This window comes from Malassezia globosa (genome assembly GCF_000181695.2).
Source record: "Malassezia globosa CBS 7966 chromosome Unknown mgl_sf_1.1, whole genome shotgun sequence".
Taxonomy (NCBI): Eukaryota; Fungi; Basidiomycota; class Malasseziomycetes; order Malasseziales; family Malasseziaceae; genus Malassezia; species Malassezia globosa.
The window spans coordinates 969,687-988,133 of record NW_001849874.1 but is presented as its reverse complement, the minus strand read 5'-3'; the positions used below and the strand labels follow the sequence as shown (position 1 = coordinate 988,133).

The window sequence follows — 18,447 nt, the reverse complement described above, 5'->3', positions numbered from 1 at the left end:
TATGACAAATTTACCCAGGTCTTATCACCCAACGTTTGATAAGGCTGCCACAATCCACCCGATGTAACGATACCGCTTATCTCTCTAGTGGCTTGGCAGCCGAGACACGCATTACACAGAGTCCGCTCGGATACTCGCACGTGACCTGATGGGTCCTCCCTCCCCTCACGTGGATGGTGGACGACGATCGGTCATTACGTACGTATCGGCGGAGAGTGTCGATAGTTGCGGGGTCGCGTTTTGTGCATACGCCAAGATCTGAGTGCAGAATCACGCACGCTTTGACGCGTGGACGACGTGCTACCTTCCAAACTGTGGCACGCTGTAAGTGCGAAGGGGCAGTCTGAGATGTATAAACGAGACCAGCAAAATGCTCATCAACGCGTCCCGCATCTACCACCCGCGCCACGAGAGGACGTGGACGACCGTGGTGATGACGACGATGCGCAAGCCGATGGTGATGCTCACAACGGATCAGCAGCACCATTGCTGTTTTCTTCGACGACCTCACGTGGGCAGTATCATCAATGCGGTTCTGGACGGCGAGTGAAGCTGTATGTGTTAGAAGACCAAACTTGGGTCGACCGCGGCACTGGGTACTGTGCTGGTGTCTATGACGAAGCTAAAGACGAGGCATTGCTTGTTGTGCGCAAAGAGGAATGCTGTGAATCATTAGGAAAGGTGGAAGATGCGTCTGCCATCGTGTCAGGGTCGTCGTCGCAAGCCGGCTTAGGGTCAATGACGCCTCAAGAGTACATTCTAGTTGTGAGCGAGTCGCTCAACACGGACGACTACATACTCAACGCGCCTGTCATCAAAGATGACGTATACCAAAGACAGCATGATACACTTGTCGTCTGGACGGACCTGGAAGGGTACGACATGGCTCTTTCGTTCCAAGAACTCGAGGGATGCAATGAAGTATGGGACTTCATTACTGAAGTCCAACACCACTTTGCTCTGAGCCGTGGTTTTGATTTCGAGAAAGAGTTGCAAGAACCTCTACCGCCATTTGAGCTACCTTTACCGACGCTGGAGAATCTGGATTCGATCGAAGAAAAGCTTCGTGTGAATTCTTTGCATAGCGGAGCAATGCGGGAAAAAATGGTCGAGTGGCTACTGCGGGAGGAGTACGTGCGCCGGCTTGTACCACTGTTTGAACAAGCAGAAGCGCGGCATGACTTGAAGAAGTTACATACGTTTTTCGAGATTATGCGCACTATATTCATGATCAATGACAACATCATGACAGAATATCTATTACAGGAGAACTTATTCATGGCCGTGGCAGGAATGCTGGAATACAATCCTGAGCAGCCGCATTTGAAAGCCTCGTATCGCTCATACTTGCAAGATGAAACGAAATTTCATCAAATTGTCGAGTTTGAAGACCCTACTGTTGTGACGAAGATCAACGAAACATATCGACTTATATACCTGAAAGATGTGATGCTCGCGAGCTTCATGGATGATGGAATGCTGTCTATGCTTAATTCGCTTGTGTTCTTTTTTGAAAATGAAATTGTTACATACTGCATCAGCAATGAACATGTGTGGGATCAAATGCGAAAAGTGTTCCAAGGATCGACAACCAACAATGATGCGCGTGTGCAACGAGCAAAAGCGATCTTGTTTATTCAGCAACTTTGTGCTCTGTCGAGGCAGCTTCAGCTACCAAGTCGAGTGGGACTGATCCGAAGCCTTGTTGAGGGTGACGTACTGACCATGATGACATATGCTTTTTCGCAATCAGATTCAGTTCTGCGGAATGCAGCGACAGAGATTTTGATGACAATGATCGAGCATGATGCTGCGTGTGTGCGAGAGAGACTTGGATCGTGGTCAGCCGAAAACAAGGAGGGATCGTCCTTGTTTCACGTACTGATCCGAGTGTTTCTCGAGACGGACGATGCTGGTCTTCGAGGCCAGATCACAGAGGCGTGGCGGGTGATGATGGATGTCAGTGCAGATGGTGTAGTAGGCCCTATCCAAGGCGAATTGGACGCATTCTTAGGCTGGCTGTATGGAGGACCGATTCAGGAGCTTTTCGAGCCGTTTCAACGTGTGCCACCTCTCTCTGCATTAGCTCTTGATGAGCTATTACCGCTTTCCGCGCATGATGTCAACGTATATTTGCACCTGTGTGATTTGCTGTGCTTTGCCATCACGCAGCATGCATATCGAAGTAGGCATTACGTCCTGACCTCGAATGCGTGCCGGTATGTGGGATCGTTACTTCATGCACGCGATAAGCACATGCGTCTTGCAGCACTACGCGTGATACGTTCGTATGTGTCGAGTGGTGATCATGATATGTATCAGAGTCTGATCGACAGCAACGCTCTGGCGCATGTGCTTGCTCTGCTTCAGCGAGAAGCCCCGCGGGACAATCTCGTGTCGTCGGCTTGTCTTGGCATGTTTGAACAGATTCGCAAAGAGAATGTGCGTCCTATTCTCGAACATGTATGGCAAAATCACCACGATCTGATCCACCAACTGCGCAGGAATGTGACGACGGGCTCTTGTATGACGGCTCTTTCCATGTGTTGTGAGCGGCACGGATTGTTGAAAAGCAACGAGGTAGCATGTCTAGCTCCCACGTCGCCGTCGTCATCGACTAGTACTACATCCTCAGCGAAAGAAAAGAAATCACGTCTGCATGCGGAGCAAGAGCAAAGAGACAGTTGCCGTGGACATGAAGAGCTAGACAAAGATGAAGAGTCCTACTTTGCAGATGAGCCTGAAAATGAAACAGCGCCGCCTGTTGGCGCCTCTTCAGTTGATGCATCTGACGATGCGAAAGATCGAACATTCCCTTCGTTGGCTCGACGAAGAAAAGCTGCGGAAGCGAGCGGCGATGATGATGATGAGGACGATCTGATGAAGCGTGTAGCAAAGCGCCAGTCACTATCGCATGAACAGCCAGAATCGGCATCGAACAGCAAAGCGCAGCCAAGTTCCCTATCTTTCCATGTCAAGGTGGCTACAAATGATAAATGAGATATATGACTATAAGGAGGGGACAAAATATGAAGTAATGAAAAAAGGAGTGTTTGGCGGGACGGGTATCTCATTTCATAAATCAGCCTTGCCTATGACGAAGGTGTTGGCAGTGATGAAGCTGGCTCCAGCTTAGAGAGGCGGGCAAGTGTGTCACGAAGAAGCTTTTCTGTATGGATGAGCTTGGCTCGATCAGCATCGAGTTGCTGAACGGCATCGATACGCGCTAGATCAATACGATCGGCTTCGGCTCTTTGTGCTTCAAGACTCAGAGCATCGATAAGTTGGCCCGTAGGTGTGTGTACATTATGCGACGATGAAGATAAAGAGTCTGTATTAAGAAGTGCGTCAGCCGATGTAGCAGGCCACGGCGTGGGGGGATGGGCAATGAGGATATCATAGAATGCTTCAAGTGGTTCGGGGAACACAATCTCCTCATACTGCCATGAGTGCACAACAGGTGGCGGCGATATGGCTGCCGGCAAAGAGACATCTTGTTGAGCATGCTGCTGAGTGTCGTTTCGAGTGTGTGGCTCAGACTGAGACGATGGTGGCAATGACGATGCCGCTTGCGATGCATGCGCAGATGCATCTGACACGGGTGCATTGGATTGCGCACCGACCGTGGCAACGGAGCTTGACCACGGATGCAGCTTGAGGTGATGTAGGATGGTTAGGGGCTTTTCGCCAGCTTCCGGGACAAAGAAAATTTTGATTTGCACTTCAAACTCACCCCAACCGGTTTCTGTCACACTGAATGGCGAGCGATCAACGTCTATGGTGTGTCAGTGTCAAACGCAATGAACAGACGTACTTCGTGTCGGTTGTGCATAGGTATCATGGAGTCTGAATTGCACTCGCTTGATAAAGTAGGATAGGTCATCTTTTCCACCGATCGCACGATGCAAATCCAGCTCGCTTTCGTGCAGTCGAGTGCCAATCATACCACCAGACTCACTCTCACGCGATGCAGATCCGTTAGTCGAAATGGACGCAAGTGGCGCACTTGCTGCGCTCCGCACGGCCACTGTCCATTTGTGCGTATGATCTGGTGGGGCGCTAAGTTTTTCTTCTGGCGTCAATGGCGTTGATGTGGACCCGATGAGGATAGGCCGCGAAATCGACAGTCCCTGGCGTCGTGTGAGGATAGCATGCCAAAGACAGTATACATACGCGTATGCGTTTGTTCGACATCGCACACCTGAACTATACAGGGAAATATTGTTTTTTTTTTTCTGATTAGCTCCAAGTTGTTCACACTGGCAAACAAGAGCACACAGTTCGAGCCCTCGTCTTGCTGTTCAGGCGCTCCCCCGCACACGATGAGCGGCAATGCTACTACAATAGCTCGCGCCTAACCCAATCCTATCCAACCCAACCCAACCCTCCTTCATACTCTGGTGCCGACCACGCTGGTCTGTTGATTAGTCAGCAATCGCATTTTTTTCGCGTTTGCCACACGAAGGACTGGGCAAGCTAGCTAGCTAGCTAGCAGGCAAGCTGAAGGGCGGCGGAATTTCTTGTTGATCAGTGACGAACGCGAGTTGATCTCGAGCGAGAAAGAGAGAGAGGAGCGTTGACGAATGACGAGCCCCACAGTGGGCTTTTTCACGTCTGCACTCTTCACACACCATGCGCTACAGTGGCTGTGGAGCTACACGGTTGAGTTTCACCCGCGGTGGCTGTGTGAACAGGGCATGAAAAGCGGTGGGCGTGCTACTGGTGGCGCTTGCTATAGACGATGGCGAAGTATCCGAACCTTGCCGACCGTGTATGCGCCCGTAGATCACAGAAGGGGAGATCAGCGCGCAAAGTTGCCCGACGGGCGTGCGTTCCGTCACACATCGGCGCCTGTGTCGCCGATTGACACGTTTCCATTACGGCGATCTTCGCGAGCATCCTACTTGGAGCATGTGTCTCGGGCTGCGCATGCCGTGCTCGATCCTCCGCCTACCCAGCCATTGGGTTTGGGGACGATCCATCGCATCATGGATCTCGTTGCATCTTGCGTATATACGGAAAAGACACGCGATGCACGCTCCCAACTCCGGCGCTTTGTGGGCGAGCGACTCTGGCCCCAATGTTCGTCAGAGGCTGTGGCTATCGAGCTACTAGCACTCCAGGGGAATCTTGATGCTGCCCTCTCCCGATTCGCCGCCTTACTTTCGCAGCATGAGGCGCTGCTTCGGCACCTGCAAGCCCAGTCACTCCAAGGCATGCACACGCGCCAACGGGGAGAGAATGCAACACTGGATGCCGTGTACCGAGCTGCGACGGCTGTGCTATCGACATGGGTGGAGAACTGCATGCACGAGAAAGCTCAAAGTGTCTATTCGGGAATGACGGCTGACCGTGCGGCGGCGTGGTTCTGGGAGCATCCGCTCATCTTGGCCATGGCGCAGCCTCCCTTTCCAAAAGTGGTTCATTCCATTTACACGCTTCTATCGTCGCTGGTCGATCCACACGCGCACCTGCAAAGGGTCCTTGCAATGCAGCGCCCCAGCGACGAGCGGGCGCATTTTGCCAGTGTGCTGGTGCTGTCGTATGCCAATCGAGGCTCGCCGCATATGAGTGCGCAGCTTATGAACGAGGTGATGGCCTCCGAGATCATGCCGCATGAAGGGGCTGTACGTCGCGTCCTTCGCACCATAGCCCCCCTGCGTGATCGCGATCTTGCGCAGCCGCTGATTCAGTGGCTTGAGCAATATTCCCGATCCGCCACTACGTTCAGCGTCCTGGCTATGTACTATGCGGAGCTGGGTGATGTCGACGGAATGGAACGTGCGCTGATCCGATGCCCGGACAGTAGCGGCAGTCTTTGTGCGCGTGCACGCCTAGTCTGTGCGGCCAGTCGCGGCGATGTTGCTGCGGTGCACCATAGGATAGGCCCTGTGTTGCAGACTGAGGAAGATGCGTTCTGGCTGCTCCGTGCACACGTGCGGAGCAATGACATGGCGGGAGCTCGGCAAGTATTCCTGGACGCAACGCAGGAGTATGCGTCGGAGCGGCTGTACGGCGAAATGGCGCGTATGGTCGCTCGTATGGGCCACACCAACGAGGCATTGGATATCGCTGCGCAGCTGGAAGGCATCGGAATCGTGTGCACACCCACGACACTCACCTACCTTGTCCAGGCACTGGGTCGCGCGCACTTGCCGGAACGTGCAGCAGCGCTGGTAGCGCGGCAGTTTGAGCGCGGCACTCGACCGGCTTTGCGTGTGTACACGGCGTTGATGGATGCGTATATCCGTGTGGGACATTATGTGGCAGCGCAGGGCATATTTCAATGGCTTCAGACGCAGCATGATCCGTCGCTGCTTCCAGACACAAGTGCATACAACACCTTGCTGAAAGCGCACGTCCATAAGGGCACACCGGTGAAACATGTCGTGCAGTTCTTGTTGGATATGCGTCGGCAGCGCTTGATGCCCGATGCACGGACATATGCTCTCGTTGTGCAGAGTGCATGTGATGCACGGCGCTTGCGCCTGGCGGAGCAGCTCTTTGAACTCGCTGATCGCAGCTTGCAGGGCGGAGCATCATTGCAGCTGCACACGATACTTATCCATGCCTACCTCAAGGCGAACGATACGATTCGTGCACGGGAGCTGCTTGAGCAAGTCGAGCGCCGCGGCATGGAACCATCGTACATCACGTATGCCGTCTTGCTGCACAGCTATGCCAATGGCACCGAGTCAAGTCTACAGATTGCCCAGGACCTCGCACTGCGTTTAATTGACCAAGCATCGTTGTCACAGGAGCCACGCACATGGACTGTGCCAGCACTTGAGCAGGGGCCCATGCTAGAAAATCTGCTTGTCCCGCTTATCGATGCGCATGGCAAGCGCGGGGACATATGGGAAGCTCAATACCTGTTCCGACGGCTACTGCATGGCAGTGAGCCACTCTCGCCACAGGCGCTCACCGTCATGATGAATGCACACCGATCGGCCGGAGATGTGGAGGGCGTTCTGCGGCTGTGGGACGAGTTGTATGCCATGATGACGTTGCGTGCACAGGCAGACGTGTCGGCGGCCGACACGCTCGTGGGCTCGATAGGGGCAGCCATGTCATTGACGACACCAAGCGCGGACGCTTCACCGTGCATTGGACCCTTCCAACGCAATTTGCTATGTATCCCTCTCTCCCTAACCATTGATACCGCATCACGTGCCGGACTGCATGACCGTGTGGCTGAAATATGGACACAGGCGAAGCGCGACGGCTTTGCGTTTGATGCACAAAACTACAACCATCTGTGTCGTGCGCTCGCACGAGCTGATCGCGTGCCCGATGCTTTGAGTATCGTGCAGCATGTGTTGTATGAGTCGCCGCCATCCTTGAAGCATGTGGATGATCCTGCGCCGGCCGATTTCATCACACATCTGGGCGCCAAGCAAACCGTGACAGAGTATGCTGCGAACCCATTATACCAAGCACGTCTGACATTACAAAATGATGCACGCACTGCAGTTCCTGTGAGCCCGCCGAATCGACGCAAGCATCGATTCACTCCGACTTATCTCCAACAGTGCCAGGACTCGGTGGATGCACAGCCAGACGGTATTTTGCAAGATACGAACCTATTGCATGGCCGTGAACTCTGGTTTGCATCGTTGAACACCATGCGCACTCTGTCCGAGGCACTTGAAAAGCATCGTTCCAGACGCGACGAATGGCTCGCGCTTTTTCCGCGAGCCGCCGAGCGCCTGGACGAATGCCGGAAGTACTGCCCCCGAGCATTTGCTTGAATGTTGACCTTCATGAGATACCCCTGTTTTATCGCTATTCCAATTCGACCGTATGATGTATCTATGTAGCATGTAGGTAAAGACTTCATGTGCATTTCAATGTGACGGATCACATTTCCTGCCACAAACGACTGCGAACACCAAGAATTTCTTCTCTCTCTCTCTCTTTTATGGCGGCACTTGACTCACAAGCTGAGTCAAAAAAAAAAAAAAAAAATTCGGTCCGACATGTACAAAGGGGATGTAAGCATGGTTCAGGGTTTTTGCGATGGAGATAGGGGAAAAGACGGTATATTCCGAGTCTTGCAGGGTGCGAGTCACCATGCAACCGACACATGCTCATCGGACGGCCCATGCGCGCGTGTACCTGAGTCAGAGCAGCGTTGAAGGTCACGTGCAGCGCGACGCGTCTGGAGGCAGCGGCGAGTCGGCGAGGCAGCAAGACGCGTAGCTGAAACCTGTATGGACAAGCCACCAGCACCTCGGCGACGTACGCGGCGCATCCCGCTGGCTGAGCTAGATGCAGAGGAAATTGCCGAAAGATCTGTGCTGGATGACATGGATAAAGTTTGCTTGCGGCTTTCGCAACTGAACCTGCCGCGTCATGCACCAGCACGCCGAAGAACGGCATACCCTAAGAGCACGCGCAAAGTGATGCATGGTGCTTCTACTGTGGCACCGAAGCGCACGACAAAACCTGAATTTACCGTCTTTGAAGATCCCTGTGCAGTGCATGGTCTGTTCGAGCCGATGGGGCGACAGACTCGCGCGATGACAGCAGCATACACACATGACGACAAGGAGAATCAACCAGCCTCCATATCATGATACGATACATGTATTCTACAAACTCCCATCGTCTTTGCGTCGTCGCGCACGGTGCATCCGAGCAGAAGGAGTACCTGGTGTGGACGCGGGACTCGATGGCTTCTTCAATACTGGACTTGTTAGCATGACGCAAGCACATATACATATACATATATATCGTAATGAGAAAGACACGTACGACTCTGGAAAAAACTGTGTAAAACTTCAGTCTGCTTTGGCGTAGTTATGCTGGGCGTGCGCACATCGTCCGATCGCGACGACGGTGCAGGCGATGATGGCAAAGGCACTTCTCGTGTTTGCTCTTCCAGACACGGCCAATAGACGGCACATCCAGCGTTGATGCATGCATGGATGGCCCAATGGCATTGCGTGCCGGTGTAGTTTGAGCAGTTTTCCACGCGCCATGAGCGGATGCTGTTATGTTAGAATCGTCAGGAGGCTGATGCGCCTGGAGCTGCGCAAGAAATGTCTGCTCAGAGGGCACTTCCACAGACGACTGATGATTCGCATCATCCATTGGTGGGGGCGGCACAAGCTCTGCACACATACTTGCTATGCGTGGGGTGGCATCGAGGGGAGATGAAGACGTTATATCATGAATCCAAGCGTCGTGCCACGTGCGACAAGAAAAGGATTCGTCAATTGCCTCGATCTTGCTCCACGAGTCCCAGCCTGCGGGGACGAGCAGGTGACGTGTGTCGGCTGTGCTTGCTTCGACGGTGCTAGTGCCATTGGCCTCGCTTGTGTCTGGATACAACGTGTGTCGAACATGCGCACGTAGAGCATCGTACGAAGATGCCCTAGTGATGGTTGTTGAGAAAATAGCTGCACCATAACACATAGCGACCGTACGAAGAAACTGCTGAAGCGAATCGATCTGTGAATCAGACAGACGCCGTTCTTTGATGGCCGAATCAAGGCAATCGGCTTTCGTGCACACCAGTGCAATATGCACGCCCAGATTGTCGGTCAGCATACCAGGTGGTCGGACGTCGTCAGCATTGGAAAATAGGTGTGTCTCGAGGTTTTCACGCATCGTTGCACGCTCTGTGTCCGCCGAATGCTCCTGCCCTGCGACATAGGCTTGTTGGATAAGTTCGCGGAGCAAGCGGAACCACGCAACGAGTTGAGCTGCGAATGTCCATGGTTTTGACCAGTCAAGTATGATAAGGAAAATGGTTTCACGCATGCGATGCAATGCACCCATCGCCGAGGCATCGGGCGCGGTCTGCACAGGAGGAAATGCATACGGCAGAGTTGCAGCGATCGACGAGCCAAACGAGTGCACGGTATAAACGCTGGTGCGCAAAGACTCGTCAGTTTTATCGTTCTCGGAAAGCTCAATGAATCCGAAGCCCAAGGGTCCGGATGTCTCCTTCGGACCGGATGCTCGGGCTTGGTCTGATCCAACGAGCTGCCGCACCAGTATTGATTTGCCACTGCTCGGCTCACCCAGGACGACTATGGTTTTGGAAACGAACGCATGTCGTGCACGGGCACCGCGAAGTAGATCACCCCATATATCAGGGGCCATGGCTTTCGATGCAGTTGATAAACCAGCCGCGCTTTGCAGAGAGAACAATGAGAGATGTGTCGGCGCAATTCCTCACGGCTGCTTGATGAGAGTACGACACGGTCTCGAGTAACACGTTGGAGTCGTCAACTCCACATCGACATGCGAGGGTCGCCCAAAAAAAAAAAAAAAACATTCAAACCAGGTGAAGTGGAGGAAGAGGGGTATAGGGGCAAAAACGACTGGAAATGTACGCGTGCGCCTAGGCACAATGGCAGCAGAATAGGGGAATTTCTTGCCTGGGTTGCCGTTCAGCGCGTCCATTTGTTCACAGAGAGAACAGACTCGGCTCTCTCCACACACAAGATCTAACATCATTCTCGTAGGAAGTCGTCCGTATGGACGGTGCGAAAGATGAGGAACGGATTGAGCGGTTCCGTCCGCGAGAAGATGCAGCAGCGTTCAGGTTGGCTAAACTCAAGACATTGCACGCACAAAAGCGCGAAATGTATATGGCGGAAGGCGTGCTGCCTGACCCAGCACGGCCAGACCATTTGCAGAATGCCACCAAGTTGGTCGGCACATGTATGGACATGTGCCCGGAGTATGAGCGTCTCGAGCGCGAAGTGCAAAAGGAACTAGATCGATTTGAAATGGCTCCAGGGACAACATCAGCGGACCCGCGCTTGGCCGTCAAGATCTACAGGCGTCCAGCCGCTGGACGTGAATTACCGCTGCCAGAGGATGTGCGACCGCCAGCCGTATTGCAACGCACGCTGGACTACTTGATCAACGAGCTGCTGCCTTCAGATCCACGCGATACACACTTTGCAGCGGTCCAGCCATTTATGTGGAACACGACCCGTGCGATCCGTCAGGACTTTATTGTGCAGGGCGACCGTGGCTCCATTGCTATTGCGTGTCACGAGCGAATTGCTCGATACCACATACTATGTCTCCACTGGAAAGGTGGCGAAGGAGCTGAGGCTTGGAGTGAGCAGCAAGAGCTCGAGCAACTGCGCAAGACTCTTCGCAGCCTGATGGAGTACTATGATGATCAGCGTGCCGTGGGACAAACGTATGAGAACGAGCCAGAGTTTCGTGCATACAATCTGCTTCTGCATGCACGCGATCCTGAAGCTTTGCGTGAAGTGGAATTGCTCCCCACACCTGTATTTCTTGCCGAACCACTGCAGTGGGCGCTTGAATTTCGCTCCTGCATTCAGCGCTCGAACCTGCTGGAGAAGCGTGGCACGCCTGGCAATACGGAAGCGACGCCGAATTTCTTTACACGTGCTTTCCGCTCCGTAGCTCTCCCACAAGTCAGCTACCTGATGGCATGCTTGGCAGAAAACCTCTTTACAGGTATTCGCATCGGAGCCATCAAGGCACTGGCTCGTGCCTACTTGCCCCAGCACCATGGCCTGCCTATCAAGTTTTTGACCCGGATCCTTGGCATGGACCGTGACGCAGACACAACGAGACTATTGCGCATGTTGAATGTGGAAGTCTATGAAGCTGAGGCTGTGGCAAAGGTGAATCGGGCGCTTGTCTTGGATGAGGACAAGTCGTTCGCGTCGCCCTTCAGCCATACGCTAGTCGAAACAAAGCGTGGTATGGCTACGTGCCAGGCTATCATTGATGGAAAGCAGGCTCTGTCGCAACCGCCGCAGCCGCCACCGCCGCCGCCGGTCCAGCTGCCTTCCGCCAACCTTAACAGCCTACACTCATTTGCATCAACGTCAGCTGCCCCACCACCAAAAGCAGCTGCTACGCTTGGAGCAGGCACACCAACGAGCTTGTCGATGTTTTCGATGCCTACACCAAAAGGAGCCACAGTGGCAGCTGGCGCGTCACCGAGTATATCCGACGGGCCCAAACCGCTCTTCTCGACGACGTCCGTCCCCTCGCTGACCACACCCCAACGACGTGTCTTTCCACCCACAAGCACGCCAGCTCCCTCCTTTACCTTCACATCACCGAGCATGCCTACCATGAGTGCCCCGCCGGCTACACCGACACCGGAACAAGCCATGTCGTCGTCAGCAGTGTTGTCCAGCAGCACGCGTCCAGATAGCGACATTCGCGTACCTTCTATACCCACATCCGGTGGCGCTCCCCCTGAGCAACGACACGCATCAGCCTCAATTCCTCATGAGCCTCAGAAGTCGACGTCTCTATCACCACAGCCGCAGCCAGCGCCGCCCAAGCCACGACGAGCAGTGCTGCCGCAAGCGCAGCTTATCGAACGTCTAACCAAAAGCGCATGCGACAAGGCCATGCGCACTGCCGTGCAAGAAGTAGCGCACTCGGCGCTGACGGCTGAATGCACCCGGCGAAGACAGCTGATGCGTGCGTCGCTGCTGGATACAGTGAGCACACGGCTCTGGCAGCGTCTACAGGCGCAGCCTGTGGCCTCGCAGCTCCGTGCTGCATCGATGGATGCAGTTGCTCGTGTGCATCGAGAGCGTACGATGCTGCACACGGCATGGATTCATTGGCGAGCGATCTATGCGAAGGTCATAGAGCGAAAATCGCATGCACAACGACTCATGTACCTCCGCTCACAGCTGCCACAGCGAGTGCGAGAACCTAGCGCCATCGAAGGCTCTATGACCTCAAGCACGTATGCACAGCGGCTCTCTGATACGGAGCGCCAGGCTGCGTTTTCAAAGGCGCTGGACAGGAGTTCGCGACTCTGGGAGTGTGGGAGCATGTCGAGTGCGATCGTCGAACGAGTGGAATGGCTCTGTGACGAATCGCATGAATGCCCCGCCTCATGGACTGCTGCCATCTATGCGCATTCGGAAAGTGCCAGCTCAAGATGGCTGCGGCACAAATTGGCGCTGGATCACCATGCACAGAACGAATACGTTCTACAGAACGGTCGCACCGTCGTGCGAATTCTCGATGGACACCTTGTGCATGTGCACTCACCTCAACTGGTGATGGCCAACGGGTTTGATCAGGTGCCGTCTGCCACTGAGCCTGGCGCAGCACTAATAGTGATAGCTTGGAGTCAGGTCGAGGCACAGGCGATTCGCCGTACATGCAAATCAGCGTCTTGGACATCGATGCAGGTGCTTGTGCTGGATCAGCCACAGATAAGTCCTGATACCCTATTGGTCCAGGCACTCGAGACGGCCATTCCCTCGCTTGTCACGACCATGGAGCAAGAACCGGTCCTGCGGACGGCCATTCAGCCGTTCTGGGATGCATGGTTGGAAACGTGTGAGGCTATGGAAGAATTGCTGCGTCACACATCAACGTCGTGTGAGCTCGCATACGATGCCTTCTGCGCACTCACCTCGCTCGCAAATGCTCTTCTTTGCAGTATCCAAGCTGATGCTATCCAAGGCGAATCGAGTTATCTGCCATATCCGCCGAGACACATGGGCACCAGTGTCTCCGATACCCTACTGATGCTTGCGATACGCCAGCTCGATATGCTTGTGTGGATCGACACCGGTGCACTTGCATTACTACGTGCACGTGTCATGGAACATACCACAAGCGGTGTCTTTCATGTTGCCCGATACATGCAGGCGCTCATGAGTGTGGCCCTCACGTGGACATGGGATGCATCAGCACACACGCCCAAGGCTCGTGCCGATGACGTAGCACGCTTTCAGCAGATGTCTTCCGATGCTCTAACGTACGTGGCGTCACGTCTTCCGACCTCGACATACCCCCGCCAGCTGGAATCAGCTGACGCACATACTTCGCTCAAACGTCCATTGACTCCACCGCCGACGCATGTGTCGAAGCGCATACGAGATGACGAGCCGAGCATACGACTGCGCCAGCTCCTCGCGCAGTCCGCGACGCTTTTACGTACTCCTAGTGAGTAGATATCTTGCTTTTATGTTTGTAAGTATGCATAGATACGAACCAAGCCGAGACTCGTCATCCAGTACATCATACCGCACGCCACGCCGCGACACACATTAGAAGATATTTTTGCATGATCCTAGCCATTTCCTCCACATATTACTTGCTTCCGCATTCGCTCCCTACAGCAATGACGACGCACGACGCGTCGCCGCCGTCGGCTCCCGAAGTCGATGAATCCAACTACTCACGCGTATGTTGCCCCACCTTCTCACCTACAGTTCATGACGGTCGACTGGGTCGTCGATGGTCGACGTGAACGAGTCAAAATTGAAAAGAACGAGGCGCACATGCGGCGCTTTGCTGAGCAAATGCAGGAACATGGCACACTTGCATGGCATGGGCTCACAACATTCGCGGAACGCCTTCCTTTCAGTCAGAGTATTACCATGTCTCTATACACACTATCTGGTTGGTTTGGCTCTCTTCTAGGATCGATGCGTGCGCCGCTGTTCTCCACAGCCGAGAGTGGTGTGGTCGTGTTGGTCGGAGCACTCATTGGCATCAATATGGCACTGATCACCGTCGTGACAGAGTGGGCATCGGATCTGAAACGAGGCTATTGCTCTGCTGGCTGGTGGCTCAACAAAAGTTTTTGCTGTTGGGAACAGATGGACCCGGCTGGCCCGGGTGCCAACCTGCCCAAAGGTGTAGCTGCTGTGGCTGCCGCTGCTGCTGCTGGTCTCGCGAATTCATCAAGCACGTCGCCGTCACCCATGCACAATGAAGTACTAGGTTTGCGTGCGGACATAACATTGCCTTCCTCAGCAAAGTCGGCTCATACCTGCCCAGAATGGGTCGACTGGGCAGAGTGGACGCTTCCTGCGTGGCTGGCTTACATCACAACCTCCGCACTCCTGGCTGGTGCTTGTGCGATCCTTGTCCGACATTATGCGCCCTATGCTGCAGGCAGTGGTATTAGTGAAATCAAGTGTGTGCTCGCAGGTTTCTCCATCCGTGGATTCCTCAGCGCCAAAACGTTGTTGATCAAGAGCTTGGGCCTTCCACTTGCTATTGCTTCTGGCCTCAGCGTAGGCAAGGAGGGCCCTGCCGTGCATGTCGCGTGTTGCATCGGACACACGGCTGCAAAAGTTTTGCGCTGGCTTGTGCCGAGTCACTCGAAGCTGCGGGAACTACTGACGGCGTCGAGTGCCGCTGGAGTGGCTGTCGCTTTCGGCTCGCCAGTTGGCGGTGTCTTGTTTGCTCTCGAGGTGCGTCACAGAATTGCCATTGGCAGAACTCACAACTCAGGAAATGACGTCCCACTTTCCACCCCATACGATGTGGCGAACCTTTCTATGTGCATTGGCCAGTACAGTGGCTCTGTCGGTGCGTTACCTGGGCTGTCTGCCTCAGGACGGCACACACGTGCTAACCCTATCTAGTTCATGAACCCGTATCGCACAGGGAAACTTGTACTTTTCCAGGTGGAGTACAACCACAATTGGTACTACTTTGAAATTGTGTTCTTCCTACTGATCGGTGTGTTCGGTGGTCTGTACGGTGAGTATGTCGTGCGCTTCAATCTGCAAGTGCAGCGTTTCCGGCGCAAGTTCCTTTCGCAGTATGGCGTGCAAGAAGCAGTAGTGCTTGCCCTCATTACTGCGATGATCAGCTACTTCAACCGGTTCATGCAGCTCGACATGACCAAGACGCTCGAGGAACTGTTCCAGCAGTGCGATGGCGCAAGTGACGACGATGCCTTGTGCCAATCACGTATGCAATGGAGCATGTTCACGTCGTTGTGTCTGGCGACAGGTCTACGATTCTTCTTGGTTATACTCTCATATGGATGCAAAGTACCTGCAGGTATCTTTATCCCATCGATGGCCGTCGGAGCTACGTTTGGTCGCTCGGTGGGCATTTTAATCAAAGCTCTACAGTCAACATTCCCTTCGTTGTTTCTCTTTGCTTCTTGTCCAGCTGATGAGCCATGCATCATTCCCGGCACATACGCCATGTTGGGAGCCGCTGCTGGGCTTGCCGGTGTCACACGCATCACTGTTGCCGTCGTTGTAATCATGTTCGAGTTGACAGGCGCACTCACATACATCTTGCCAATTATGCTTGTTGTTAGCACGTCCAAGCTTGTGGCCGATATGTTCAGCAAGGGAGGCATTTCTGACCAATCCATCAAATTCAATGGCTACCCATTCTTGAACTTGGACGATCATGTCCGTGACATGCCAGTGGGCGAGTTTGTCAAGTCAGTCCCGGATGTATTGTACGCTACCGGCATGCCTTTGCATGACGTGGAAGCATACTTGGCCAAGTCAACATACCGTGGCTTTCCAGTTGTTCAAAGTGAGTCGAACTATAACCTTCTTGGCTATATTGAACGACATCATTTGCAATATGCCATTTCAAAGGCATACGCACAAGGTACTTTACATTCTGACACCACCTGTCTATTTCAGCCCAAAAGCACTGAGGCTTATGCGCTTACCACGGCTCAAATCCAGTCAGACCCGGCTGTTGGCACGAATCTTGCCCCTGCGGTCCATCTCTCAGAGGAAGAGATGGAGATTGAGGTCGGTCCGCTCCAACTCGGCGACTGGGTTGATCCTGCACCACTTATTGTGCAGCCACAGTTAGACCTAGAAGTCGTGGCCGACATGTTCAAACGATTGGGCCCACGGGTCATTCTGGTTTGTCAGAACGGCCAACTTATTGGCATCGTAACTGTCAAAGACTTGCTGCGACACATTGCAATGAATGAGCGTGTGGAAGCAGAGGGACCCAACATGTCGAGTGCAAACGACACTCGTGGTGACACAGACTTTGCAGTGGGTACTGGTGAGTTGGAGCAATTGCTGGAGACATCGTGGACGTGGCTTTGTTCGTGTATGTCTCGGATGCCTTGGGTGCGGCGCTACGTGCAAGCATCTGAATTTGTCCCCCTCACTACAGTAACGACTTTGTACGAAAATGAGTAGTAGCGCAGGCACTTTGTAAAAAGTAACAATATGGCAAACTTCTCACAATGGATCCTACCGGAACTTTTTGTCTTCGAAAAAGGTCTGGAGGTGAGAAGCGCGTTATACGTACCCGAAGATTGAACAATTGCCATATGCAGCAGATAATCACCACGATTATTTGGAATACAATGCACCAAACAACAAGCGAGTTCACAGACTCACTTGTGTTCCGAAATTCCATCTCACGTTCACGTTGATACTGTTGCTCCTTGCGCAAGTCTCGCATCTTTGCATTTAGGGCTCGTGCGCGAGAAAGCAAGTCTTGTGTATGTTCTTTGTCTGCTTCTGTGTTTGACCGATGTGTGTCACCAATTATAATGTCGAGGTGCATCCGCAGGTTCGGCAAGCGGCCCGCATGCGTAGGTGCTCCTTGGAATTCTGTCTGGAAACATATTTCGTGGTTACCGGCCTCATGCGAATTGAATGCAAAGCGGCCATCAGGTGTCCCACGCGAATTTACAAGTGTATGTTCTGAATCCAGATGCTTCACCAGAATACCAAGCGAAACATCAGTTGGGATATCAAAGTGGCCTTGTTTGTCGTCCCACTCCTCTAAATAGTAGTGACCCACGACAATCGTGTCCGCCGGAAGCTGTTCGAAAAAGCACTTGGAGGAGCCAGCCTCGAAGTAGAAGTAAAGCGGATGTACATGTTTCACTAATGTGAGGAGGAAAACAGCCAGCCAGAGCAATGTCACTGGCTTCACACGCGCCATCATCGAGGGGTGAATCCAAAGTGTTCATGTACGACGCGACGGTGAATTCGCATGTCACGTGAAGAACACGAACGCTCTCGTTATACGTACGTGGCTCGTGCCCCTGGCCGTGCCTCCTGATAACAATGGCTGAATCCGCCGAAATAACTGCAACAGGATATGCTCGCGTGCATCAGATACCGCATGGACTTTCGACTATGCTTCGGCGAGTTCCGCGAGAACGACGCCCAGAACCACATAAACTGCTGAGTTCTAATGAAGCACTGGACCTAAGGTATGATCCTTGTTATTACTCTTACATGTAGAGCCGCACAACGCACTTTTGACGGTGCCTACATGCGCACGGCATTGTCACAGCTCACATTCTCGTTGACTGTGATCAAGATTTTCCAGCCGGAATTTTTTTGGATTGGTCTGATGAACTGCGTACTGGCCGTAGGTCTAATCATCACTGCAGTCCTTCGGCACCGAATGACGATGAGGTATAAGGAAAAGGTATTTACTATGATTGAAGAACGACGCAAAGCATCAAGAAACATGGGAACGAGTGATGCAACTGCGTCTCATCTTAATCCAGAAACATATACATTTCTTCCTCATTTTCAGACTGCAGGTCATATTGTTGTATTCGTCATGTTGATTTCCATTTGCGTGGAAGTCATCATAATATACCTTCTAGCTAGGCTGTAAATACTTCATTCGCAGAACATTGGTTCGACAAAGAGTCGCTTCATCTCTACGATCATGGGACGTGAAGGTGGAATGGCTGCG

General features: G+C 53.2%; 8 protein-coding genes across 8 annotated transcripts; 5 read left to right on the top strand and 3 right to left on the bottom strand.

Moving 5' to 3' along the window:
• Nucleotides 1-348: 348 nt before the first annotated feature.
• On the top strand, nucleotides 349-3,000 carry MGL_0449 (uncharacterized protein; the record flags this gene model as incomplete). Its single annotated transcript, XM_001732622.1, has 1 exon — nucleotides 349-3,000. One exon carries the CDS (start codon nucleotides 349-351, stop codon nucleotides 2,998-3,000), a length of 2,652 nt encoding a protein of 883 aa, XP_001732674.1.
• A 92-nt stretch (nucleotides 3,001-3,092) lies between these two features.
• On the bottom strand, nucleotides 3,093-4,194 carry MGL_0448 (uncharacterized protein; the record flags this gene model as incomplete). Its single annotated transcript, XM_001732621.1, has 3 exons — nucleotides 3,093-3,775; nucleotides 3,815-4,130; nucleotides 4,174-4,194. The coding sequence occupies 3 exons, from the start codon at nucleotides 4,192-4,194 to the stop codon at nucleotides 3,093-3,095; spliced, it is 1,020 nt and encodes a 339-aa protein (XP_001732673.1).
• Nucleotides 4,195-4,583: 389 nt separating this feature from the next.
• MGL_0447 (uncharacterized protein) lies at nucleotides 4,584-7,751 on the top strand (the record flags this gene model as incomplete). Its single annotated transcript, XM_001732620.1, has 1 exon — nucleotides 4,584-7,751. One exon carries the CDS (start codon nucleotides 4,584-4,586, stop codon nucleotides 7,749-7,751), a length of 3,168 nt encoding a protein of 1,055 aa, XP_001732672.1.
• A 1,051-nt stretch (nucleotides 7,752-8,802) lies between these two features.
• On the bottom strand, nucleotides 8,803-10,113 carry MGL_0446 (uncharacterized protein; the record flags this gene model as incomplete). The annotated part of the gene is made up of 1 exon (XM_001732619.1): nucleotides 8,803-10,113. The coding sequence occupies one exon, from the start codon at nucleotides 10,111-10,113 to the stop codon at nucleotides 8,803-8,805; it is 1,311 nt and encodes a 436-aa protein (XP_001732671.1).
• Nucleotides 10,114-10,604: 491 nt separating this feature from the next.
• Nucleotides 10,605-13,943, top strand: MGL_0445 (uncharacterized protein; the record flags this gene model as incomplete). The annotated part of the gene is made up of 1 exon (XM_001732618.1): nucleotides 10,605-13,943. The coding sequence occupies one exon, from the start codon at nucleotides 10,605-10,607 to the stop codon at nucleotides 13,941-13,943; it is 3,339 nt and encodes a 1,112-aa protein (XP_001732670.1).
• A 213-nt stretch (nucleotides 13,944-14,156) lies between these two features.
• On the top strand, nucleotides 14,157-16,919 carry MGL_0444 (uncharacterized protein; the record flags this gene model as incomplete). Its single annotated transcript, XM_001732617.1, has 2 exons — nucleotides 14,157-15,194; nucleotides 15,369-16,919. 2 exons carry the CDS (start codon nucleotides 14,157-14,159, stop codon nucleotides 16,917-16,919), a joined length of 2,589 nt encoding a protein of 862 aa, XP_001732669.1.
• Nucleotides 16,920-16,973: 54 nt separating this feature from the next.
• Nucleotides 16,974-17,676, bottom strand: MGL_0443 (uncharacterized protein; the record flags this gene model as incomplete). The annotated part of the gene is made up of 2 exons (XM_001732616.1): nucleotides 16,974-17,003; nucleotides 17,032-17,676. 2 exons carry the CDS (start codon nucleotides 17,674-17,676, stop codon nucleotides 16,974-16,976), a joined length of 675 nt encoding a protein of 224 aa, XP_001732668.1.
• A 51-nt stretch (nucleotides 17,677-17,727) lies between these two features.
• Nucleotides 17,728-18,366, top strand: MGL_0442 (uncharacterized protein; the record flags this gene model as incomplete). The annotated part of the gene is made up of 2 exons (XM_001732615.1): nucleotides 17,728-17,762; nucleotides 17,982-18,366. The coding sequence occupies 2 exons, from the start codon at nucleotides 17,728-17,730 to the stop codon at nucleotides 18,364-18,366; spliced, it is 420 nt and encodes a 139-aa protein (XP_001732667.1).
• Between the last annotated feature and the right edge of the window lie 81 nt (nucleotides 18,367-18,447).